Here is a 27,301-nt window from a genome sequence, read left to right as displayed (position 1 = left end):
AAACTCCAAACTAAGGAGTCAGTTGCACTTTCAAGTGAAAATTATTTGAGTTACTGAGGTACTACAAGAAGCTGATTTTGCATAGCTGATTTTTCTGGAAAAATAGGGTATCATAAAACCCAAGTAATTCCACAAAAGGTCAGTCTGATATATTTTGAAAAGAAAGTTTGAAATTAAGCAAATAACTTTATTTCATTTTGGATTGTATTTTCTTTAATTTTCATTTCCAAGACGTTACTGAAATTTCAAAGTCATATTGCCAAATTATTCATTCCATTCCTCGGTAATTAATTATTTTGACCTATTTTTCTCTCATTTCTGAATATACTCAGATTGGATCCTACACTGATTTCCTATTAGAGAGAGGCAACACATCGTTTCAGATTACACCTAATATGTCAGAAACATTTTTTCTGATCAATAACAATTCAGAAGTTAGAATTATGAAATACAGAGAATAAAAAAAAAGAAAGCCTGCCTGATATTCTTTTTTAATTAGTATATTGCAAAAAATGTACTTAAAATGTTTTATCTTTTATAATTTTAAACTATTTCATTTCAGTTATTTTTAGCTAAAGGAAGGTCTCTGTAAAGCAGTCAAAGTCTACTGTAAAGTCTACTGTACTTACTCTTCCAGCTCACCATCTGGAGAATATGTGTGTTCAAAAAAGATCTCTCGATGCTATTTAAGGTGCTGTGGTACTTCACTTTTAGGCACCTTGCTTCTTTGTTAATTTTATTACACCTAGTACTCTAGAAAGAATGTGAAGCCATAAAATAATTTCTGCCTTTTGATTTGACTCAAAGAATGCTGTAACAGTTCTAAAGTGAAAGGCATCATTTTTTATTATGATTAATAAGCGTATCATAAAGCATGAGGCTTTTTATTTGTTTGTACTCAAATATCTTTAATATTAGAAAGAAAAAATTAAAAAAGAAAGTTCAAGTCAGGCAATGTAACTATCTCAGTATGTAATGTATTATTGTAAGGGCTTGTTGTCAGTTTGTGTTCTCCCCAATCAACAAAGAGTTGCAGATACAAAGGAAAGAAATACAGTACAGCCATATAGTGTATGCATAGGCTCCTCTCAGTGGTGCTAAGCCCCTCTGTATGACTGTAGTACCCATTATAAGGCAGATATTGCACTGCAAATATTCTTTTCTCTAGATTATTACTGAAATGGAGCTAATTTACCATTTCTTTCTTGCAGTACCTTCACTAACCACAAAGACACAGGCATGATTGTAAATCCACTGACTGGATGGTCTGTAGTGACATTTGCCACTTGGTATTAATTTTGTAGCATCATTTTGGTAGCCTTAAAATATTGTGAGCAGCTTTAAATGAGTTATCACAGAGGTAAAGTCCCAAGGGTTACAAGACCTTAACAGCTTTCTCCTTCCTGTGCAGTGATGCTTGTTGTCTTTCCACAGTGTTGATGACCGACCAGGATTTGTTGCAGTCGAGCTGAGACTACGTAACTACTATTACGACATTTCCCACTAACAGCATGAAGAACAGCAACTTCCTTGCCTCCAGCCAGCACCCTCTGAGAAGCAGTTCAGTTTCTGAAATTGAACGACTTTGATTTTTGTACTGCCACTTTCACCCTGCAAAGTTCAGAGCTAAGCCCTGTGTCTGTAGGGTTGCCTTTTCTTGCCTTCTCTGCAGTGTCCACCCCCAAAATAGAGTGTTGAAAGTGGAGAGGCCCCAAAGCGAGCAGCAAGGACGTCAGAGCAGATGCTTATACTTTTGCTACATTCCATCTCATTTTATTTACAGCGTTATTGACATTACAGTTTGCAGTCATGTAAGACCTTTTTAATGTCTTTCAGCACTCTTCCTCTCTTGTATTTGAATGCGTATTGGAATTTAGATACTTGTAATTAATATTCTTAGCCCTCAAATGCATTAAGAGTTGTTCCAGCCTTCCCCCTCTCCAAGGAAGGATAGCATAAACATTTCTCACTGTGAAGAAAATTCACTGTGAAAATGAGTCACTTTGACTGACAGCATGTTTGATTTTACCCCCAAGCCCCATTAAAACCAAATTGTAGTCTTCTCAGTAGTAATGTAGGCAGAGGAGAACAAGGAGATGTAAATTTCTAACATCATCATCACCTTTAAATGTGACCAACTTCTCTCGTTCCTCATCTCATGTGGAAGTCCAGCTGTCCCTCAGGGAGTTATTTTTTTTCCCAGTGAAACCTTGGAACTGACGGTCTTGCTCTCATCTTGGAACAAAATTTGTCATCACCTAAGACAATGATACTGGGTTTTAACATAAACTCCATCACTGCATTCCTGAAAAGACAGCTGTACAGTGAAAGGTGACAGACCAGCACCTTTCTTTCTCTCTGCTGTTTCAGCCTTCTCCAGAGATACTTTTTCCATGTATCTCTTAGGGAGAGCAGGAATCATTTCTGTCTTTTCCAAACCTTTCTTGAAAAGCATTTGTGAGAATTCACCACACCTTATCACCTCTAAAGCTAAATTTCACCCCAGCTCAAATATTTTAAAACAGGCATATGGACATCAAGTTTACTTTTGCCCACTCCTAAGTGTTAGTATTTGTCCTGTTATTAATCCCTGTGAGCTTCTCAGGAAAAGGTATTTGTCTTATCACTCTTTTTGTAAGGCATCATGCATCTCCATTAATGTGCAAGTATAGCAATGGTAATAACAAATAATGTCATCAACTTCTGGTTCTATTTTTACTCTTAGGCTTTGTTTGTCCAATCTCATTTTACATATTATAGATATCAAAATTTCTATCACTTATTCCTCACAGTCGGCCACTTTACTGGCATTTACATATATCTCAGGAGTCTACATACATTGCATCTAGTAGATATAGAGATTTTAGAAGAACACAAAGAATAAGATTTAGAGATAGATATATTTATTTGCATTGCATATGGCTGATTAGAACATATGTGTTTAATTGTGTGAACAGGGTATTCTTAGAGATGCAGTGATATTTTTTTTCTCTAGCAAAGAAACTGTGGGGAATTACAGTGAAAAAGTGTGAAATAATTTTCATAAAAGAGATTACTATAAACAAATGTAGGATTTTTTTTTCTTTTTACTAATTTATGGTCTATTTTTCAAAAAGTACATGGTGATTTTTAGTCATTTAATCTTGGGTGTCCAGTGCGAGACACTTCAGAAAGCACATGCTACTGAAAGATTCTGAGTGCAATAGACCATGTTTCAAATGTGACCAAACGTGACTTATATTGAAGATGATTTATTTTTTGTTTTGTTTTTAAGAAGCATTTTTCTACAAGAACAGCTTGCATAGAAGTTAGCCATAGTTATATGTAGGTGTTTTGTGAGTTTAATCCTGTTGCAGAGAAATTGTTACCTCTACATGTGCAATTAGTATGTTCATGGGGATATTAGTTATAAACAAATTGCACATATCTCTACTAGCCAGCGAGTGACCATACTCAATTTCTCTGATACAGACCTCTCTCCCTCTCTTTCTCTCTCTCTCTCTCTCTCTTAAAAAGTGTTATCTGATAGAACAAAACCGGAGGAATATTTCTTCCCCTCTCTTTTGAGTGAATGTCACTTTCTGGTGTTACTTGATTATTTTTAACTTTACTATTATGTAATAAAAGTTTACAGTGAGAATATAAAGTATTGTGACATAAATGGATTTTAAAATTGAAATTAAAGAGGCTGTTTTACAAAACATGTTGTTTTAACAACAATCCTTTAATATTTAAGTGCTTTCCTTAAAAATGCTGATGCTGTGCAGAGCATGTATATTTACTGAATTACTGTGATTGTTGTGGAAGATTGAGATTCCCCTATTGACACTGACAGGTACCTGACATGACAGATAAGCCCACTGAAGCCTGGGCTGCTTTTGGAGCTATTCAGGACTAGCAGGAAGATCTCCCAATATATGCATGTTGTTATTACACCTAAGCCTTTCCAAGATACTGCTTTTCAACAATACTGTGCTGGACCTGGAAGGTTAGAGGTATCAGAAGTCAGTGCAGTGTATCAGCTGTCCAGGGATTTCTGCATTGCAGGTATCAGCTACGGAGGATTTAAGTCACATTGTACCAAGTGGAGCCTCCCCCAAAGGTGCAGGTATTCTGTTCTAGGTATTCTGAAATAACAGTGGAGAGATCTTAGTGTTTCGTTTAGCTTTTGCTGCAAGATCAAGTCCTCAGGAAAGGAGAGACTGGATGGGACAGAATGTGAATCTGAATAATAAACAACAAAGGCCAAACCTTTCAAGCAGGTACTTTTCAGGCAACTCTTCAAGCAGGTACTTACCTTTGGGGGGGATCAGGTAGTGATTGACTTGCACTGTACCTCTGTGGTTGCTTTCTTGTGTAGCAAATCTGGCCCAATTGTTCCACCTTCCTACTTGTGGGACTGCACCATCAACAATATGAAGGGGCTTTTGTCTGTTGGCTGTCTGGATTTGCTTATCTTTATTTTTAAATTGACTTGTATCAGAAATGCCATTCAGCAGCGTAGCCCCACAATTATCACAGCAGTTAAGGGGCAGTAAACTGCAGCATGGAGGAAGGGAGGCTGGTGTGAGTAACTCATAGAAGAAGGAGCAGGTGAGAACATGTTGAATGGGTGTTTCAGTGAAGGAAAACAGTGTAATTACAGCTTTGGTTAGGGCTCATATCTACAAAATCATGGAGTTTTTTTGGAGTATGGGAGGCCATGCACCTTTTCCCATAAAGAGCCAGCCAAACTTCTTAAAAACCCCGGCGCAATCTCCACCTGCTTCACATGCTATGCAGAAAGGGGACTTCTAATCAGACAGTGAAAAATACCCATAATGTTCACACCTGAAATTGTCACAATCAGACTGCAGGCCTGATGCACCTGCAAGGGGCCTGTGCAGCCGGGCTGTGCGGAGGCAGTGGTACAGCCCGGCCCTGCCAGGCAGTCGCAATACTTGAACGCTGTGAGACTGGAGCCCTTGCCTGAGCATTGCTGCCACTCACCCTTCTGCACCAGCCAGTGCTGTGCCAGGGCAGTAAGGAGGAACTTGTTTGTCCATTTGCTGCTTGCTGTGAAGCAAAGTTCCATTTGAGGACAAGTCAACGATTTGTGTTGTGAAGTTAGTTGTGGATGGTTAACAAAGTCTTCTGAGATTCTGTCTTTTAAGTGATACCAGCAGTGGGGGTTTGCAGGCAGAAAGATAAGGAATATGTCCCACACATGCATAGAAGTAGGGAGGGTGGCATCTGGGTTGAATAGTACAGGAGAACATTAAGACAGAAATTATAATTACCAGCCCTAAGTTTAGTGAGGACAGAAAACCTGTAAGTCATTCAGAAAAAAAGAAGAGAAAGAGGAAAAAAATGCACCATCTGCATCTTGAAGAAAATACTGGACTTAAAGCAATTGTAGACTCAGGTGGAAAAGAGCCACTTCACAAGTCAGTATCACCATGCCCCAGCAGTATGTCCCAGTGCTACACACCATGGTGCTGTGCAAGACAGTGGCACAACTGCATTTGGGCCCCATCTCTCCCTGACGGAGCAGCTTGCGGGCCCGATGGTAGTGGGGAGTGCTTGTAGAGCTTATGAGCAAGACTCAACAGCTAAATGCCTCCTGCTGTAACTATGGCAGCTGGGGGGCTGAGATGTAAACACCTTTACTGTGTCAGCCAGGTAACCTGTGAAGGTCTGCAGCTGGAAAAGGAGAGAAATGAGGGTGGAGCATGTAGCAAGTATCAGAAAGACAAAGTGTGTAGGAAAAGAAATTGTTTTCTATTAGATTGATTAATAATACTGAAAAAAAGAGATAAGCCTATGGCATACACGTCTTCCTTGAGGCTTGTATTACACCATGGATTCCTGTGAAACAACAGTCATACTGATGTAGCACAAACCCGACTGAAAACAACAGTCTTCCAGCTACCCAGAGCTCTCTGAATCCAGACTAGTGCTGTGCATCAATCCCCAAGTGGGTATTTTTTTCATTTCTGTCATATATGTGTTAATTGAGGTGAGTACCCACTGGGTTCCTTGGCTTATAATTAACTCTGCACCAAGTATAACCACTGCTTCCCTGAGGCAGTGGAGATGTGCACATTTCTCAATAACCAGAGAAGCAGAGGAAATGAGGTAGCTGGGGAGACACTGCTGCCATTAAAGTTCATAACTTTAAATGTAAATAGCACCTGGATGACCAGTCCAGTATAACTGCACAGTTCATTAACTTCCCACATCTGTCTACCATCACAGATGCCTTAAACTGTCAGGATAAGAGCCTGTTAGGTCCAGCCTTGCTTAACTGTATCAAAGCACTCGTGGAGGAGCCCCACTGCCATGTGGGTGCAGCTACAGCTGCCCATCTGGTGCCCCCTGTGTGCACCAGTAGGTTGGGAAGCTGAGTGCCAGGCTCCCCATGCCTCTGCCATGTTAGAAATACAATCTGTTACAACAACAACAACAAAATAGAAACAGCTTTGCAAAGAAGGCTTTAATACCACAGAAAATCATGTGAGCCATTAGCCCATGCTGCAGCTCAAGCGTTACTTTGCATGGATACTCAGTTGTCTGTCCTGCCACTTTGCCACCAGATAGTGGCTGCATTGACATCAACATCTGTTCTTTCTTATTCCTGCTTTGTTAAAGTGAAATTGTGCCAGTTTCAGCCACAGCAAGAGTGCTAAGACTGTAACTGCATGCCTTAGTGGCAGAACAGGAAGCAGAGGGCTTTCATAGCTGTTTCTTGCAGTTTGAAGACTTTGCTTTAAAAACATTACACACGTGCACATGCACACACACGTGTGTGTAGTTTCTTGTCATTCTTTCCTACCTGTGTTTAATAATGCCCTGCCCTCCTGCCTCAGATCTTACTACACAGACACTGCAACTGAATTTTCAGATATTGTTCTAACTTGTGTGCAGATTTCATCAATATTATCAAATGATTTCTATCTGACTGGTGTATCACATCACACCTCCAGCACCCTGAAGCAATGACCAGTTGTCAAAGAATTGCTAATGTTGGTCTTGAGTCATATTTCTAGAAGATAGCAAGGAAATTGCATGGAAGGGAACAGCTGCGAGGACAGGGATACATCAAGAGATGCACCAGGGAAACAAGTTCACTGAGCTTGTCAAAGAGCAGGACCTGAAGGTATTTTCGTTCTACTTTGGAGCAATTGTGCATTGACTATTTGGCTTGATGTTTCTTTTCTCAACAGATGTGTAATGTGGAGTCAATGCTTCCTTATTTTTCCACAGTAATGACACATTTTAGCCATAGGTGGGTATAAACACCTAGATTATCAATGTGATTTTGTTTCAGTAAGATTTACGCTGTTGCCAGTAAGTCAGCCAAACTGCCTCTGTATGTGCGTGCAGCTACATTTCTCTTCTAGCATGGGCCTTATTCTTCTGATTACTATGTAAACATGTGCTTAAATTACAACAGGGGCACCAGCAGCAAGCCTTCTCCCTCATGCTCCCTTGGACGGTCAAAGGACAGAGCAGAGCAGTGATGCACAATAAACGTCAGCCACCACCAAGAGGAAGGCTCCTAACTTATTTCCCCCACTATGACTGGTTTGCTAGATAATGTGGCCTCTTTAAGAAAGCAAATACAAAATGGTACAGATATTAAGTATCAGATGGCAGTGGTGTAGTAGGACCCTCTACAAACACCTTGCACTGAGGAGCTGCCTCAACCTTTACAGGCTCCCAATGCACCAGAGCATAAGCTCTTTTTTTTTTTCTTTTTTTTTTTTTTCTTTTGTGAATGCGTTGTTGACTCTGTCATTGATACATGCATGTCTAGCTATTTTACAATCTTATATCCACTGATATTACTGCTTGCCCAGGCGCATGCAGTAATCAGGTACTATTTTTAAAGTCTTCAGTCAACCATGACTTTCTTTTTATCTGTCCCTCTGTAGCTGCCATAAGGAGTGAGCATGGCATTCCTCATCTTTTTGTGGTTTCTACTTATAAGGAATAGGCAGGACAACTAGTGATTCTTGTTGATGCTGGAGTACTACACAAGTTAGATTACAGGATGACGTACAGATTGAATCATGTCTCAGAAATTCATCCTCCAGTGTCACATTGTACCTGAGTTAATGCAAACCAGAATTCACACTGCACAAGTACAAAGCTCTCAGTTTGTTCCCAGAGCTCCCACACCTTTTTCTATGCCAGCTATATAATTTTTTAAGAACTCACAAAACCTAAAAATACAACACATTCCTGTGTTTGTTTGCAGAACTGTATGTGGGCAATTTCTTGAGTTATTCAATTAAAAGGAAGCTGAGAAGTGAACAAAGAAATGCACTCAAGGTTTTCTTGGTTATTAAGGGCAGTCCTTGTCTTCCTTTCCCCCAAAATGAAAGGATCCCAAGGTGTTTGAAGTACACCTAGAACAAATGGAGATACCAGATGCCACACCTAACCTGGACACTGATACAGCTGTGAGACTGCTGGTACCTACATCTTTTGCTTGAAAACAGCATCATTTGTTGGTAGTACACTGCTGGGCCCATGAAGTCGGTACACCTTTCTGCTTGGTCACCAAGCATCAGCTGGTGACCCTGATGATTACTACCCATCATGTGTTAATAAGCATTTGGGGTAATGAGTTGTGGTAAATACTGGGAGAACCTCAAGCCCATATTTTTGATTACACTATAATATGCACCAGCTATGCTCCCCACATACTGCTATGTTGTGGGGATGAAATCAGTCAGTCCTGGGAAGACCAAGGGACTATGACTTACACACCAAAGCACAGAAAACAGTTAAAGAACTGTGTCCAGGTCCAGGGCACTCTTATACAGTCCTGCAGCCTCTCAGCCATGTTTTTGCAGGAGCATCTCAAGAGCTCTGAAATATCAATTATTTGTTGAAATTACCTGCTGACAGTATTTAAATAAGGAATGCTATGCCACCAAAAGCAGAGAATGTTCTGTCATTGTTTTATTGCATTAATTAGCTTTTCTTTTTTGTACAACATCCTTCTATCTTCTAATTTACAGGTACTTTGCTTAAACTGTTGTACAGGACATGATGTACCATGGGGCAGCCACTTTGAGCATGTGTTTTAAAGATCTGGGTTATATAAAAAATTAAAAAGCAGGCATAAGGCCTATTGGTTTTACATATATTGCAGTGCTATTCTTTCCATTTTAGTATATCCCATTCCTACTGTCTTGGGCACAGAAGCAGTCTTTTCTGAACTTCACAGTTTATTTTAGTGTCAACTAATAGAAACTTTAAATTATCAATTCTGGTATTGAGAAATAAAGATAAGCAATTAAACAAACACATAGGGGGAATACATCAGCTTCCCCCCAGACACCTCTCCTGCCCTCTTCCCAGTCTCCCATCCTCTCAAGTGCCTTTGAGGAGGCCATGGACAACACATGAGATGGGATCAGCCACTGTGATTCCTCTTCTTTCACTGGTCCTTTCTTCTCACTGCACTCCTCCAGTGTGGCCTTCTCCACAAGTCACAATATCTCTAGAGTCATATTTCCTCCAGTGTCTTCTGTGTGCCTGCCCCTGCTCAGGGGGATTCTTTGTTCCAGCGCTTGCTGGTGGCATCTCTTTTCTCCAGCCCTTCTCAGGTTGTGGACCACTACAGGGTGGTCTGTGACCTCCTCCTCCCAGGTCACCCCTGCAGTCCCTAGCTACCAAGACCCTGCCAATTATGTCCAAGGCACCTGCTCACTTTTCTGTAGGACTTTCTGCCACATGTCCCAGAATCACCAAACCACTTTACACACATGAGTCACCTAAGGACACAACGGATTGTTTTTAAAGTAGCTTAAAAGGTCATCTGTACATAAGGAGAGTATGTAAGAGAGAGCGAGTGGGATTTGTTAATTCCTAGATCCACCCAACTTCTATGTTATCTGGGGTTAAGGCAGCAAGGAGGACATTCCTGAGTGCTGTGGGGCAAAGAGCAATGTGCTCTGAGCAAGTGTTGTGCCCCAAACACCCATGTCATGGCCTATGATGAGGGCTTGTAGGTATGGAAGAGGAAAACTAAGTAATTCCCCATAATGTCAGGGAAAACTGTCCCAAAGGTGCTGTTTCAGTTATCCCTAAAAGCTCAGTTATTCTAAATCCAGGAGACTGAAAGCACTTAGCAGGAAAGGCAGCCCTGGTGGCCTGAGAGACAGTCACACACCCAAGGAGCCCCACACAGCTCTCTGCTGCCCAGCAGTGTGTCCTGGATGGGTGCCCACACCAGACACCCTAACACTGGCCACACAGCCACCGATCCAGCAGCAGGGACAAGGGACATGTTAGTCCTACCAGCCTGCTGAAACACCAAGGAGAAAAAACAAGTGCACATGTGATTTTAGGTCTTGTCAACACTAGATATCTTGTAAGCAACCACAGCAGTGGGGCTGGGAGGCGGAGGGGAAAAGATAGGTGGGAAGAGGATTTGGGTGCAGGCAAGCTTGCAAACTGTCCTCCCAAGTACAGAGAGCCTGCTATGCTCCACACAAGCCTCCTCTCCTTCCTTATCCCCTGCATCACAGCTCCTTATTTGCTTTCTTCAGGCTTATAAACTCCTCCCCAACTGCCAGCATCCTGAAGCCTGGAGAAAGAGTAATGAGTGATCAATGCCAATTGCTAGGAAGGGGCGAGAGGGTTTAACCTGGGGGAAGGGGAAAGCAAAAAGCAGGAACTGGTGTTATTGGTACCCCTTCTCTCTCCAGAGTGTGGTATATGTTGCATCCTAAGCCTTGTAAGAGCACTCTTCAAGGTGTGGTCAGGCACCACTGGTGGGCTGTCTGGCACCAGAAATCATCAACTCAAATGTAACCCAGTGTAGCTATACAAAAACATGCACACACTGATCCCCAAGCCAAAATCCACAGCAAAAAGTATAGTGTGTTGGGAGGGGACAATAAAAATACGAGTGAATATTCAGAGACTAACTTACTGTTCACTTGACTGGAAATGCAAAGCAGTGTGATGGCGGTGGAGTACCTGGCCCATAGAATTTCCTCCAGAAGGCTAGCTTGTGCTTGAATTTAGCAGCAATCAAAACATGGTCAGATGGGGAACCTGCACCACTGTTCTGAGTCATCCAGTGCCCACCCCATGCATTCCTACCCTGTCAGATTTGGGGTACACAAATGCAGAAGGCGGGTTGCACAAGATGTTTATTTGTCTCTTCTATGTTATAGGAGAACAGTCCTTGTTTCCTTGAGCAATTTCAGTCCTAGTGCTTCTGGTTGTACGTCCCAGCTCCCTTGTAGGCTCCAACATAGCCGCTGTTGTCCGTCAGATCCTGGCGGCCAGCAAGACCCTTCCCTTTGCCACTCTCATCAAAACGCTCTTTGTGGCTGCCGGTGTATTTGCTAGTGTCTGTCAGCCTCTCGACCCCACCAACCTTGGTGGCTTTCTGCAAGAAAGGAGGCCAGCAAGATACAGCCAACATCAGGAAATAGCTCACAAACAAGCTCTTTGCTGCATATGAGGACAGCACATGTCCCTAGAACAGGGACAAATGGTCCCATAGCAGCTCAAGGTGCACAGCAGGTGAGGAAACTCATCCTCACCGTGGTACCCACTGCGCTGGGCTCCTTCCCCTCGATGAGGCCATACACAGCCTGCAGTGCGTCCTCTGGTGATTTGCCCTTGAAGCGCTTGATGCAGAGCTCCTTCATGGCCTGCTGGAACTCAGCAAAGGTGATGGTGCGGGCACCTTTGGTTCTATGGCAAGGGAAGACCAAGAGGAAAGTTACCTCACCGCTGGGCGGTAGTGGGATGGGGAACCCCCAGGGCTGCCCCTTGCATGAGAGCCTGCCTGCCTCCGGCCATTTCCTCCTCCTGCCTGGCTGTGTTGCCCACCGTGCTTCCCTGTGACACTCACTTGACTTTGTTGAATATGATGTCAACGTCAGTGCTGGTCACGGCTTTGCCATCCATCACCCCACACTCTTTGCACATCTTGGAGAAGTTTTTCCCTGTCATGTCGTTGCCACTGGCAGATCTGTCACCATATATTGCAAATTTACGGAAACTGTTTTCTACGTCCGACATCTTGCTGCTGTGGAGAAAATAAGTTAGCAGAGAAGGAGCTGAGGACCATCTGGAGCTGCTGGACACACACCCATGTCTCACACACCTTGTCTTCCGCAGAGCAAGGGATGCCACCCATGGGTATCTCCACCATGGGACAACCATGACAACCACACAGGCTGTATGGTTTGATACAGAACACCTGGAATCCAGGCAGGATTCGGGGAGGGACAAGTTGGGACCCAAGGCAAGGCAAAAAAGGGGTGAAGGTGGGGCTTTGGAGTGAAATAATGATCTCTGCATGTGAAGGAATGGGGCACTCAAGACTTCTGAACCTTCTGAACCTCTGAAATACAAGTTTCAGTTAAACTGTCTCAATAACAAATACCTGCATTTGTAAGCTGTTTTATGCTTTGCCTGTTATTTGATGATAAAGAGTCCAGATTTGCCTTTCAGCCCCCAGATAACTGCCTAAATCTCACAGGCCTTGCAAGTAGCCACCAAGCAGTTGTCCCTGTCTTTCCCCATCACACTTCAGCCCTTGAATTGCTCCCTGAATTAGGTTGTTCTCCTCCCCACACCAGTAAATGTTACACTACTGATCAACTTAGACCACTGCAACCAGGTATCAGGAATCTCTGAGAACATAAAAGCCATCACTCGGATTGTAAATCAGTTCACCACAACTTCAGCAGGTGATTCCTGCTGCTTGTGAGATGACCTGGAACCCTTTTGAAATACCCAGCCTCTCCTACAGCCTTGTGCTTCACCCAGGGGCTCTGGGTCTCAAGGTGGTTTGCAGGCTGCCATTTAACGTAAATCTTGTGTGGGTCTGCACCCCTCTAGAGCAAAAATCAGGCAGGCTTGTACCGGGGAGGCCATGTGCTGCAAACATGAAAGAGGTAGCTGGGGGCTTCCAGTGGCCTTGCCAGGGGCCTCCCAGGATCCCTCCTTCCCTCCCTGGGAGGTATGGACCCAACTTACCTGTGTGAGCCAGCGGCAATGGCAATGGCAATGGTGCTGGCACTTTCCCTGCTGTCCTGGAGGCAGTGGGCACTCAAAATCACCCCTCGTGCCTCACCAGCCAACTGTTACCTCGGCACCCGTGCGTGTCACAGTCTTCAGAATGCCCACCACAGGGCAGGGCGTGGCAAGGGGTGGAGATGTGGTGGTCAAAATCCCTCAGGGTGGGGTTTATTGGACCTTCATCCCACTGTGCAACAAAAAAACAAATACTGTACCCTCTTTACCTAACATAAACCTCACACCCTGGAAATGTCATCCATACTGGGACATGTACTCCAAAGGGAAGGGGCATTTATCCCTATAACTAGTAAATGAAGCCAGTCCTTGCTCCTCCTTCCTCAAGGAGCTGATCTGCTGCCAGTGTGCTCATGCCCTGGCTAGGGGATATGCCTGCATGCCTTTGGGATTCACCTGGAAATCAATAACTCCAAAAGGCAGGGTGGGGTAGGAAGGTGGACAGACAAAACACACGTCACTTGTGAAAAAATTTTGGGAAACACAGTTTTCCACTCATAAACTAACAAAGGAGCTGGAAATTGGATCTGGGATGTTCAGGCCAGCAATAAGGCTCAGCTCGCACTCTGGCAGTTGTACCATGTTTGTAAGGGCATTGTGATAGCTCACTGTTAAAAAAGGCATTTCATCTTTGTGGTCAATGTAAGATTAAATTAATGTGCCTTCACTGGTTGATTTATTTATTTTCCTTAAGCTGTGCTTAGCAACATGGAACCGTGTATAAATACACTTTATTTCAGAAATATATTATTCTCACCACTGTACATTTCAGTCTCACTGTTGGTTGCAGCAAGCCCACAGCAGCTGAGTGAGCTTGGCCAAGCTTTACCCATTCCAGGAAGAAAACCTTGCAGATACTGCTGCATGCTCACTGCTCCTGCACTTCTGCATGGCCTTTGGTCTTCCAGCTGGGCTGACCATAATTCTTCACCAATTTCACTGCCAACCAGAGAAATTCGTTTGCCCCTTGGCAGGTCTTGTGCAAAAGACACTGGTCAGGTCTCAGCCTTGAGAGGCTTCTGGGGTAGGGGGTAGTCCAGGCAAGGGTGAAATGGCAAAAAAGTGCCTGGTGCCACCTCCCACCACTGCTGGGGAGCACCTCACACCCTGCCCTGCCAGGGTGACAACAGCATCACAGCCCTGGCACAGCCATGCAGCGCACTGGTTCTGCAGTACCACCTGCTCCTGGTGAGCCAGGGACAGAGACTAAGGATGCCCGTGTAAACCTCAGACAGTGTGGTCTGAGGTTTGGTAGCAGTGCTGTTTCTGTCTTTTAGACAAGTGCTGATCAGCCCAATGAATTCTTTCCTTTTCCCGTGTTTCAGGCTGCATGTTTTGGGGGTGTCCCAGCAGGAATGCCAGTCTCCCTGCCTGTGCAAGGAAAGCAGCAAAGAAATGAGACACTAGATGTCATCACAGGAATGATGATGTGCAGGCCAGATGTGCATGTTGTTGGTTGGGATTTTTCTTACATTCTGGAAAGGTGTCTCTTTTCTGTGGCAGAGTGTATTTTTGTGAACTTTTTTTACCCTTCTAGTTACAGCATACGACTTTTCTTTTTTAATTGAAAAATGTATACCTAGCTTTAGGTGACTAGCTAAAGCTGAAGGACTCAGAAAGAAGGCAATACTCTCTTAGATTGAGTAGCCAAGTGCCCATAAATTTCAAGGTCAGGAGTTCACCTCTTTTTTTCTGGCCTGTAAATCAAAACCACTTCAGATCAGTACTGTGATGCCAACAGCTTATTTGTTTCTCACAGTCTGCATGTGACAATGAATAAACCAAAAGGTCACTTCCCTTAAAGCTCTTGGAGCAATGGTCCCCTGCCATATACTCAACAAAGTTGTAAACAAAATCAGCTCAAACCAGCCAAGTTTCCAAAACTGCAGAGATTGCCAGGGAAGGTGGAGCACACACCTGTGGATCTGGATAGCCTGAATGGGTGGTCTCATCCAACCCCCATCTAACCCAAAGGACAAACCCCCTCTTCAGCTATGCACCTCACAGGTAGAGTGAGCATGTTTCTTGCTCACTGGTGAGTTTCTTGCCCACCAGAGGTCACCAAGGTTTAACAAAAAAGAGAACTATGTTATTTCCATTCTTACAGGCGTGCACACACACACACACACACGCACACAAAAAAGGCATGTATGGTCAGGGATTCTTATTAACCAACACACATTATTAAGAAAACGGCAAATGGCCAGACTGCTCTTCCTTAGAAATTTCCTGCCTTCTCTACACTCATATTTCTCTAGCAGATCTGTTCCTGTTGTCATCTACAAATTTATTAACAGCAATTTTTCCTGTATCTTCAGCTCTCTGATAAAATCATGAAAAGGCACTAGGCCTAACACCATAAACTGCAGATTCCCTCCACAGACACCTCTAAAAAAAAGCATCTCCTGTGATCTGCCAGTTCACTGTTGCTAAATTCATTTAACCTGGAGGACAGGGCTTTAAAGAGCTGTTCTCTGGAATGATAGCACATAGCTGATAGATCACACAGCAAAATTATTTTAATATGTTCCAGATGTATTGCTTCAGTGAAGTTAATACAGAGATTAATCTGAATCACTGTGCCTATACTCTCCACTCTTGAATTCTCTCATGGCTACATGCCAAATTTTTTTCTTCTTTCAACTGCAAGGGTTTTGACAAATTCAGGCCAAGGGAGTACATAATTTGGTCCCAAGTAACTAGTTAAGTATTTGAAATTGTTGCCAGCCTTTTATGAGCTCAGTTTAAAATTACATTTAGGGAGGTTTGAACCATCTTAGATAAGACAGATGCTGAAAAAATAGAGGAGGATCATCAGGAAAAGAAAAAAAGAAAGAAAAGAAAAAATAAAAAAAAGGAAAAAGCAGTACCCTACTGAAATAGTATAAATAACATATGTAAACAGGCATGCACACACGCTATTCCCTTGTTCCTGAAGCAAATGCACCATTATCAAGAAATTCTCAGATTATGACAGGATATGCCAAATTGCTTCAGTTCTAGGGAAAATCTTCAGTTCTAGGGAAATGATTTATTCTGTATGAGTAAAAAGCTTAGCTGCAAACCAGAGCAGAATTCAGTGTTCTGTTCAAATACTTACATAAATCTGCAGGAAAGTTGGAAGACAGCTTTGATACCATCTTCATGGAATCAGCATTATTTATTTAAGGAAAACCAGTATTTCGAAGAGACTAAAAAGGACAAAAAACCAAGTTAGTTCATCTGTAATACTGAAGCAACCCAGACTAGCTCTGCAGAATAGCAGAAATCCAGGAGAAAAGATTAATGTCTGAAACTCTTCTGTCGGCAAGAAGAATATTAACTTCTGCTGTTATGAATAAATGAATTTTAAATTATTCTTTGTCTGCTCATTTTTATGACTATTACCATAATCACATAAACCTCCTTTTTTTCACATAAAGCTATGTATAGCATAAGCCTTCCCTTTCAGTGCCATGATCAGAGAAACTGTTTGAATGAAGACATTAAAGCAGTGAGATTCCAATTACCGTACGAAACACTCTAAATCTGTCAAAATGAGCTGCTTGGATTACTGCTAGACCCAGAAAACCCCAAACGATGGAGGATGAAGGTGAATAAAAACTCAGATGTGGAGCTGCACCCATTCCACAAACCCTGCTGTTTGATTCCAGAGCATGTCCTTCTGCAGCCAAATTGTCCCTTTCCCGGTCTCTGAGTAGATGAAGAACAAAGTTTTATTTAAAATGAAAGTCAAGTAGGAGAACATAATACATAGCACAAGTTTGAAAGGCAGTGACTTTAACTGTCTTGCTGAATGAATATAATCTGATGCAGATGTATGGAGAAAGAGGAGAAAAGAGAGCAACGTGTTGGTGCCTGGGCTTAAAAGTGAAGTTTTATAATAGCTGAAAGAACAAGGATCTTGCACTGAGAAATTTGAATCTGCTTGTCAGAAATTAACATAAAGCTAAAGAGATCAGACATGCAGCTGTTCTGTGTAAAAATATTTTATGGGATTTCTTTTCAACATCTTCAGTTCTTCAGTATGTCTTTTATTTATGTCAGGCACACACACATACACAATCAGGAAACCTTTTATGGACATGTAGATCAAATTGTTGTTCAAAGGAGTAAATTAGGGCAAGTTTCACAATCCTGCACTGAAGTGACCTAATGTATGCCTCAATGTAACCCACATGAACTCAAGAGTCTTGTCCTTCACTTGAAAACCAACATGTGGAAAACTATGTTTCTGCATTGTCCTGGGGTCTCTGGCAAGCTGTATACCCCACAGTGAGCCCACAGAAACAAATCAAGAAATTATCCACCCTTAACCCTGTGCTGAACCACCGACCTTACTGAACATATCCCTGTAGTAAAAATGGATAATTACCAGATAATTTTTTCTTTGACCTGTGGTCAGTCTGACCAGGAAATACATCTGTCAGGAAACACATGCTGTAGGGGAACACCCATGGGACGGTCCTTCTCATGGGACTTTGTCTACGGTGGGTGATGTTTTGCAGTCGTTGCAATGGGAGATGCCCAGTCGTGTCTGAGCCAGGCTCTCCAAATGATTGGCTGCGCTGGTGCAGGAGGAGCCAAGATGTCTGCAGCAGTGAGGGGATGGATGACAGAGGGACAGACACTGAAGCCCACAGCACTGATATCCAGGAACCATGTGGGAAAATGCCTGCCACACAAACAGCTGCAGTGGCTGCTGATCTCCACCTTCCTTGGCCACCCCAGATGTGACGCTCTGCAGCTCCTGTGGCCATTCTGGCCACAGCATGGCTAAGGAGGAGGTAAACTGAGCCCGAAAGCTGGGCTGCACAGAGCAGCCATGCAGGGAGGAAGGGTAATTACAGTGAGGGCAAAGCAGCGCAGACTGCATTTCTTCCATGCTCTGCATCCATTATTATCTCCTTTATAGAGCCCCCACATGCACTCTGCCAGCTTTATGTGTTTAGAGTGGGCTGAGGCAGAAATGAAACAAAAAAGAGCTTTCACTACCCTCCCTTCAAATTCTAAGAACTTAAACATTTCTAGTTTTTATTCAGTGCTGCTACTAGGCTGCCTAATAGTCATACTGCAGGTCTGACAGCTCGTGGAGGCACTAAGCAAGATCATGCTCAGTGCTTGGTACAGACATATGGTAAATATAGCCTGTGTCACCACTGCCCTTCAGAGCTTCGTACAGTTCCTTACATTATACAAATGTTATTCTATAGTTTAACTTCATTGTCTTCTTCAAGCTGTGTGTAGGAGGGTATGGACTGAAAAAGGTACATAAACAGATAAAGTGAAGGTTAGGCCTGTTCTCTTAGAGAGTTTCAGCCACAGCTTTCTTCTCTCCTTGGGTGCATTTTGGATCACAGTGTTGACTGGAACTGATCTTAGCCAGAGAGCTGAAGAAATTTTGCTCCCCAGGCACCATTCCCACATGAGCACTCCAGCACAGCCCTGTCTCCTGATTATTGGTCTTCACATGCCTCATTCCCTTGCTTTTCTCTTTAGACAGTAAAATCAGTGTGAAATCTTCTGGTAGTATAGATGCACTTCATGATCTTGACCTCTATGAAGAAGTTTGTTGCTTTAGATTGAGCAGTTTTACACAATGTTCACTTATTTTTATGAAAATTTGTGAGCATTTTTTTTTTCCCCACGTTTGCCACAGTTTATTTCAAGAATCATCTCAGTCACCAAAAAAACAAAAAAAAAAGGAAAACGAGAAGGCCTTTTAAAGACATCAACCACAGAGGAAAATCAAATGCTAAGCCTAGTCAATGTATTCTGATCAGAGTACAAAACTTATTTTTAGGGACACTACAGCTGTATTTTGAAGCTATTGTTTGTTATAGAAATATTGGCAGAATAATCATCCTCTCTCAAATTAATTCATCTGGGACAAGTATGTGTTGCCCTTGGCCAGAAGTCCTGTTTTCCTATTACATTGGAGCTTCTTGGCATAAGTGAGAGCAGACTATGGCTCAGGGCATTGCATGAAAATGTTGGAGTACTAGGCAGGTATGCTACTTTGCTGAAGCTCTCCCAACACTTAAAAAAAAGACCTTAGATAAATGCTTTTACAACACTCAAGCTAACTCGTTATGAAATATGGCATTTAATAAATGCATTATTAGAAGTGATTACTAACATTAAAAAGGGTCATTTATATATATATTGAAAAAGTAATATTCATATATATATATATCATAATGTCAGTCATATTTATTGCCAGTGTAACTTCTACTGATTCCACTGCAGCTATATTAGGAACTAATTTTGCTCCTGAAGTCTGTTTTCCTATTCTATATTAACTACATTATATTATCTCCCTCCACAGGCAAAATTGCATTTACCTCAAGCTTGATTCGATGCAATTATCTAGGAATAAATGATCATGTTTTGGCTTGTTTCAACAAGTTGAGCCATTTGCACACTGTTGCAACATCCTTCTGCCTGCAGAAGTCTCTTGGCAGTTCTTCAACTCTAATGTAGAAGTCTACCTGAAAAGGTATAGATACTTTGTGTGTATTTACTATACAAACACAATTGTTGCTGTTTATTTTTTTTCCACAACATGTCAAAGCATTCTGTAGGGAGGGAGGTACAAGAAATATTAAGTTAAACCCTTTTTTAGGGCTAATATACTTGCATACAAAAAGCAAGTGTATTGTATGGGGTTTTTTTTAAAAAAAAAAAGTGTCAGATCACATTTTCAATGCTTGTGAGAAAGATACCTCTAGATATCTATTGTAACTTAAGCTCCTGAATTGCTTTGATCCTTATAGACAGGTATTTGCAAGCCATCAGTTGTGTGCTGTCGTGCAGACCAACAGAAAACTCAGATACTGGCATGCATCAAGTACAAATAGGACAAGCAGACTTCCTCATCACTTATCACTTAGCATCTTTATGAACACTATTTATTATTATCACTACTAAGGAAATTGCCAACCTATTTCAAAACACACTGCAGCTTGCAGAGGAAGAGGCTGTCTTCCCTTCACTGTCAGGCAATGGTTCAGACTTCAAACATCTTCGTAAAGGCAATGAGCAAAGACAAGGAGCTGAGCACCCTCCCCTTTAAATACCTCTGCAGGGAAGCGCTGTGTTACCTAACTCACAGATACACACTTCTGTTGCCTTTCTGAGTGGCCAGTGTTGACTAGAAGAGAGTTTCAGTTTTGACTGAACTAACACCTTCCAGGCATATCAAGAGCAGAGATTAATTTGGCGGATGCATTGGACACAGCCCTGCGCTTCATCCCAGGACTGATGGTGCTCCTTGCATCATAAGGAGTCAAAAAAACAACAAGGACTTCTCACTTTTCTGGTTACAGTCTGACAGGTGTTCCCAAAACCTGCACTGTCTAGTGCCAACTCAGGCATTCAGCAAATCTAGAAATGGCAAAAGAAAGGTAGTGGTTATCTACAGCCTTGTGCACCCACTTGAATCTGCCTGCTCTTGCCCACTAAATATTTCAGTGGCCAGCTGTCAGGAGTTGAACTGTCTTTTTGCAGCAAGTTTACAGCATCTTGAAAATGCAGATCAGATCCAAGTTAGGACCTTTAGGTACTGCTACAATAAAACTGATCGATAGTACTGATATTCTAGCAGTCAGGGTCCCAGCTAGTAGACCAGGACCTGGCACCGGCCCTCTGTACCACTCTAACGTGGATGGAGGCTAGCAAGAACTTTCATTTAGTACTAGATGTTGCTGCTCCATGGCACAGACAAATCCCACACCACCTGGCATCTCTGATTTTCAGATCAGTCCTGGATGCTGACACAGTCCAGTGCAGTTGCTGTTTTCCTGTGCTTTCTGTGCTTCTGTGCTCTTGCAGCAAGCTGAGAAACAATAGCCCCTCACTCTGTCCTCATAGTGTGAAACGGTGAAACTCACCACCATGAGATGCTTTCAGTAACAGAAATATAAAGAGGTTCAAAAAGCAGTTAGGAAAAGCCAGGGAGGGAAGGTCCTTAAAAGGGCCACTGAAGATAGAGAGGCAACAATCTCCAGCATGGCAAGTCTCTGAGCCTGACTGGTAGCCAGGAAATATTATACCAGAGGATGCTCTAGGAGTTTGTTCTGGTCTAAGTACATGCCAGAGACAGGACATGTGAGTGGATGAGCTTTTCTTCTGATTCTATATGACTATTTTTGTATTGACAGTCAACTTAGTTTTCTTGATTTTCAGACCTAGGGAGACACTAACTGGGACACATTTTCTCCCAGTTCTCATTCTTCCACTTTTGGCCCACAGTACTTCTCCTAGAAAATGGAAAAATCTGCTGTGGTTGGAGATTCTTCTAAAACAAATAAGCAAACTGGTGGCACATTACAAAATACTGCTTCTTTTAGGCTGGGAAGGTTGTAAAAGCCATGTGCTGCTGCAGATGAGAACCAGAGCAGCTCACACTTGCAACTACACTGAAGAGGATTACTAGAGTCCTGGGCAATGGAAACTGAGAGAGGACAGCTCATGGAAAGCAGGAGAGTGCAAGTATTCATTTTCCCCTGTTTTACAGCTTGTAAAGTAACTTACATTTGATTTAAACAAGAAGAGTATCAGAAGACCTGACACCCATTTTGTACACTCTGCATTACTCAGGCAGTGCAAGTTGATGGAGGGAGAGACCTGAGGCAGCACATGTGGCTGCAACACTCTTGAACTTCCCAAGGGGGATTAGATTAGTTCACTCTCCCTGCAAGCCAGGGAGTGTCGGCTTTGTCACATGCAGCAGCCCAGGAGAAGACCTGAGGCCTCTGGGCTGTGCTGCTATCACTTGCCATCACCATGTTGATGATGGTATGAGGTTATTGTCTCTCTGGGTGTGATGCCCAGCCCATTTGCACAGATCAGTCTGACAGTACACATCCCATAAAGTCAGGAGGAAGCACAAGGGAGGCAGAGTCAGTTTTCAGCCAGGTCTGAAACCCACTGAACAACACAGTAGGACTCTTCTGGCTAGGAACATTTTGTTTTCAAAACCAGCATTCTTGCATGATTTCACTGACCAATCCACGTGGGACTATTTTCTGGAATTGGGATAATTTGTGGCATGATTTTTATGGTACAGTTTTCTGAAAAAAATATGTATGCAGCAGTCAGTAGTGATTACCAGCTTTGAATTCTGCAACAGCATAGCTCTGCTCCCAGCAAGGCTGGGAAAGGCCATGGGTGGGAAGCGCATGACACTGAAAAGAGAAAGCAGTGTTAAGAAGACCAACAGTAGTCTTGACACTAAGGATGCTCCTTAGTACGTGGGCTCCTCACCATCTCATGTTGTGCAATGCAAAACAGTCTGCTTCCTTCATGCTTCTTTGCTGGGGCCAGATCCCCAGCAGGTTTCCCTGCACTGCGGTCACCAATCTCTGCCAACTGACACTAGCTGAGGGTTTGGCTCTAGGTCCTTATTTTCCTGAAGGCACGGCAACACACCCAGAATGTGTCAGAAGCCTTAAGCCCTGCTGCATTCCCTCTCCCATCCCTCCTGGCAGCAAAGCCAGGTGCTAGCAGTCTGTTAGGAAAACACGTGTCAGTTTTTAAAAGTACAGCTCTAAAAGGGAAGAGAAAACTCCCCTGTGTCTCTCCCCTTTCTTATTCTTGCACAGAGGCACCTCACTGCCCCATGGAGGGAGGCAGCTTGCTGGACACATGCCACAGCCCCAGCGGGATGTTTTCCACCCACCCAGTGAAGCAGAACTGTCCCATCGCTGTCAGGCCAGAGCCAATGCACAGTATTTTATGCAACTATTTTTTGTGGTGGCATCAAATGGCTTGGTATCTGGGACATCTGCCGGAAGCAAGACACCCTTTGTGGGAGTCTACACAAATCAGCTGGCCTCACGCTGCCGGTTGCTGAAGCCACAACCTAGGACTTCTTTTCAGGTTTGGTTACGGGCAGAAAAGAAAAAATAAAAGCCAACTTGCTTCAAACTAATATCAATCATGCTCAACATTACCATGTTAGGTATGCCTTGTGCAAAAGCCAAGAACCTGCAACATCCTCCTGCATGCCTCCCCGCTTCCCCAAATCCTATTTTTGAGTGAGAAGCCAGAGTGAATGCATGGTTGTGGCAGGACCTCACCACCTGCCACTTCTAATTATAGGGGAGTCCTGGTCTGTATTAGCAGAAAAACAGCCCCCCACCCCCTACATACACATATTCATGTTCATTCTCTGCAAGTACAACCGTTCAACCACTAATTTCAGGCACCAGTTGCTTCATGGCAACAAGATATAAATATAGACCTTGATGTCCCAAAGTATTTTTTTTTTGTTTTTTCTTCACTTTAACCCTTGTATTATTTCCATAGCTGATTCTTAAGGTCAATTTTGTGCTATGAAATCCAGTACTTAAGGCCATCTGCTGTCTTAAACCCAGGTACCCATACTGTTAAACCAGTATCCATCAGCATCAGTGGGTGCTCCAGGCACAAAGGTTGGGTGGTCAAGTAGTAGAAGGTTTTTTAGGCTGACCCGCTCAACCTTTGCTGACAGAAGAAAAACCTTGTCACAGTCTAATCACTCTTTTGCTCTCAGCAAAGACACTTGTCACTTGTGCCTGCAGTGAGATAAAGCACACAGATGTTTTGTATTCAGAAGTAACGTTGTTTGAGGCTACGAGAAGGTAGCATGGGGGTCAAGATTTATCTGTGGCAAATATTCAAAACCAGAAGTCAGGGTACTACCTAAGTAAGAGTTGCAGCACCCAGCCCTGGCCTGTAGGCTTATATACCTGCGAGCATATTCCTATATATGTATGCATATATGGATTAAAAAGAGAATAACCCTCAAATCCTACTCTGGAGGTTTTGTACAATTCTTCAGGAAAAGGCATGCTAACGTCTCCATGCAAAACAATATTTTGGAGAAAGGATCTTACCTTTTTAACACCACAGGGGAACACAGTGGTCCCTTTTCATGACTCAACAGAAGCTTGGCTTCAGGCAACATGATTGAAGGGCAGAGTGAAATGTGTGGTTTACCTACCATGGAAAGAAGCACTCTTCCATCTTTTCCCTTGCTCATCTGCTGAATGAGGACTTGCATAGTCTGCAAATTAGCCAGGCCAAGGGAAGAAGACCACCCAGACAATCCTATGGTTAATACCCTTCCTATGATCCAACCCATATACTTTGTGGCTGATGAGATGACTCACTGGCCTCTGAGTGGTCTCTGAGGACCTTAACCTCAAGTGTACCACACCTTTCTTTGGCAGAACTGTAGTGGCATGAGATTGATTTGTTCTTTACTGAACTCCAAATCCAAAACTGCATTCTTTGTTCCAAACTATGGTTTATTAAAGTGTGGTTTAACAAGGTCATATGCTATTTCAGATATGTAACAACCAAAATGTAGTTGGAAAATCAAAGAAAATTAAAATCAACTTATTACACTCAAGTACCCAACAATTATATGCGAGTCCTCCATAATACGCTGTTAAGAAAATGGGAGAGGGCAGAGACAGAAACCTCAAGGAAACATAAATCACAGGGAAAGGAGAGGGGAGGATGGCAGGAATCTGGAAGAGACTTCAGAGGCCATCCAATCATTTTCTTAGGGAAAAAAATCCCTATCTCTGTCATTCCCTACAAATGCTTGTCTTATCTTAGACAAGATAAGACAAACATCAAACACTCGTAATGGGGATTCCACAGCCTCTCCAGGCAATCTGTCCCAGTGCTTTACTATCTCTGCTTCTAATGCCTTGCCTAAGTCTTTCTTCCCTTACCTTAAGTCTGTTTCTTCATGTCATATCCACCAGGGACAAGAAAATGAGTAGGAATTAATTTAGAGAAATTATACTGTGTTTTGAAGAAGGGATGGCAAATGGTTTTTCCTTACAAGTTCATTATAAGTTTTCTGATAACTATAGATTTTTTTCTTTTCTTTTTCTTTTTTTTTAGGGTCAAATTCATTTCCACATGCACACTGCTAGCAAAATGATCTGCTGTAGAAAAAACACCAGTAACAGTAAATCCCTGCAAAGATGTGCAGATGGGCAGGAATACTGAAATCTCTCCTTGAACCTATTTAATATTGTCCCTATTAGAGGTCTGAATCAACAAGACCTGGAGACCTGCTGGGGTCTTCAGTCCTGACACCTAGAAAGGTAGGAGCAGATTTGATATTGTTACCTGTAAGAATGTATGTTGAAGTTTTTAGATGTATTCTACTTTGTCCAGATAGTGCCTCTCAGGCAATATGAATTTTACCACTGACATAATTTGAGGGCTTTTAATAACAGTTAAGAAATAAGAGTCTTTCTGAGTGCAGGCTACAGCAGCATTGTCAGAAACAAACCAGTTCCTATGCAGAACACAGTTTGCAAAAATCTTTTTGAGAGTGGTGTCCTATTCCCATGGAAGGACATTAGTCAGCGTGGATGGCTACATTCAGCTTGTCCTGCATTACCGACATATTTGCAGAAGCCAAAGAGCAGATCTGCTGCAGGGAATGATCTGTCATAACTTCACTGACTTCCATGAGGTAGCAGTGATTTCCATAAATTAAGAACCTTGTCCTCAAACATCTACAGGCTTGGTTTCCTTCTGTGTTTACAGAAATACTCTCCACTGTCTACATATTAAAGAGAAAGTCAGCCTTCCATATGCGGGCTGATCTTGGCTCCTTTTGGATGCACTCATGAACATATTATGGTTGTGAAAGCAGGCCTTCAGGTTGGCATAATTATAAACACTTCAGTACTTCCTAGTAGGTACAGAACATCCAGATTTTTAGAAACTGAATGAAAAAACCTATGCTTTACAATCATGTTAGTTCTACACTGGAAAGGATGTATTTAAGATGGCATTACTGCTATTTATGTGGGATAGTTATTACAAGTTATTTACTTGTAATATTTACTTCAGTGTGCCATAAGTTTTGCCACAGAAATGGGTTTGATAGCATACTGGACAGAACCTTTCCAGACTTTAATACTTACATTACATCTTCAATATACAGTAATAATGCTTATAAAAAGGTTTGGCATTTGTCTTTTATTGAGATTCTACTCACAAGATTTAAACTATGGCATAAAGATAAGACTGAAAGCTGGTCTAATTATGGGGAAGAAAAAAAAATCATACCCAGAAATAAACTGATTACAATGGCTTGAATGAAAATAAATCAGATAAACTTTTTTAAGCTTTTTCTGGAAAGACAAATAGCATTTTCTTTAGGTATCTGCAGTGACAGAGCAAACAAAAATACTTCTGGCAGCAAGGCAATAACGAGCAGAATTTCAGCATCAGAATTTTCAGATTTTTAGGAGAAAGGGCACAGGAAACCCCAAGTAGATGTAGTCTGTGCACAAATCTGAACGCTTAAAATTTTGTAGATCAAAATTCTGCCTGTCACAAACATTCAGGGTGACTCTGCAAGGCCTGGAGCAGCTGGGCACTCTGAGTGCCAAAGCCTCCTGACAGAAATTGTCTCACACCACCTAAGTCTGTGAAATTTTGAAGGGGCAGAACACAATCTGCTACAAACTCCTGATCTATAGAAACACAGAAGCACATGTACAACTTTCTATTCATGACCAGATCACGTGCAGTGCCAGGTCTGTTCTCTTATGCAACCCATCTTGACTTTGACTTTTGCAAGAACTGACTTTTCAGCTTTTGATTTTGTAAATGCAATATATCCATCACCTGCATTGCATAATATTTCCCCTGGACTGAAAGGGAAAGAATCAGAGACGTAATAGGCCATTTTTCAGAAGAGTATGTGTCTTCCTTTCTTTTCTCCATGACTTAATTCTTTCTAAAAGAATAGGGGCACATATCCAACATACCGCAGCCCTGAGAGACCTTCCTAAGCAAACTGCTCCTCCTTATTGTTCTTCAGCATCTCTGCATAGCTGGAGCAGAGGGTGGCCTCAAGTCTCTTACTCATCTCCCATCTCTATGTGTGATCATAGGCATTCCTCATCAGTGTTGAAAGGTGCTGTCAGTGCAGCTATGACTTCTTTTTCATTCACTGCCTGACATGCTTACAATGGCAAAAGCTCTAGATGCAAGATCCATTTGGCAAAAAAGTTGCAATTGCCAACACAGCCTAAAGCAACTACTTTACACAAAAAATTCCCCTGTTGTTTTAATAGAGGTCCTTTGGAAATTTGTGCTAGCAAAACCTCCCCAGTGTAGGCAAGATCTCATCTTCATTTTTCCTTTCTTTCATTACAGGGCCCCTTATGACCATTGGAGGCAGCTAGAAGCTCATATACAACCTCACAGCTAC

General features: G+C 42.5%; 2 protein-coding genes across 5 annotated transcripts in view; one reads left to right on the top strand and one right to left on the bottom strand.

Moving 5' to 3' along the window:
- Nucleotides 1-3,695, top strand: part of SYK (spleen associated tyrosine kinase) — a 58,152-nt gene extending 54,457 nt beyond the window's left edge. For both annotated transcript variants that reach the window (XM_074856482.1, XM_074856481.1), the window contains one exon: nucleotides 1,435-3,695. In XM_074856482.1, coding sequence (XP_074712583.1) covers nucleotides 1,435-1,507 — 73 coding nt within the window. In that variant the 3' untranslated portion in view covers nucleotides 1,508-3,695. The remainder of the gene's footprint in view (nucleotides 1-1,434) is intronic.
- A 7,445-nt stretch (nucleotides 3,696-11,140) lies between these two features.
- Nucleotides 11,141-27,301, bottom strand: part of LOC141937722 (tubulin polymerization-promoting protein family member 2-like) — a 64,457-nt gene continuing 48,296 nt past the window's right edge. Inside the window, exons 1-6 of one of the 3 annotated variants that reach the window (XM_074855807.1) lie at nucleotides 19,404-19,521; nucleotides 16,160-16,250; nucleotides 13,003-13,231; nucleotides 11,870-12,046; nucleotides 11,556-11,709; nucleotides 11,141-11,398 (exon numbers count right to left, since the gene is read on the bottom strand). In XM_074855807.1, coding sequence (XP_074711908.1) covers nucleotides 11,216-11,398; nucleotides 11,556-11,709; nucleotides 11,870-12,039 — 507 coding nt within the window. In that variant the 5' untranslated portion in view covers nucleotides 12,040-12,046; nucleotides 13,003-13,231; nucleotides 16,160-16,250; nucleotides 19,404-19,521 and the 3' untranslated portion in view covers nucleotides 11,141-11,215. Of the gene's footprint in view, nucleotides 11,399-11,555; nucleotides 11,710-11,869; nucleotides 12,047-13,002; nucleotides 13,232-16,159; nucleotides 16,341-19,403; nucleotides 19,522-27,301 lie in introns of those variants that run through there. The other 2 variants (XM_074855809.1, XM_074855806.1) reach the window with 2 other exon arrangements.

This window comes from Strix uralensis, chromosome Z (assembly GCF_047716275.1).
Source record: "Strix uralensis isolate ZFMK-TIS-50842 chromosome Z, bStrUra1, whole genome shotgun sequence".
In the NCBI taxonomy this organism is placed as follows: Eukaryota; Metazoa; Chordata; class Aves; order Strigiformes; family Strigidae; genus Strix; species Strix uralensis.
The sequence above is the reverse complement of the archived record's forward strand: the minus strand, read 5'-3'. Positions and strand labels throughout refer to the sequence as shown.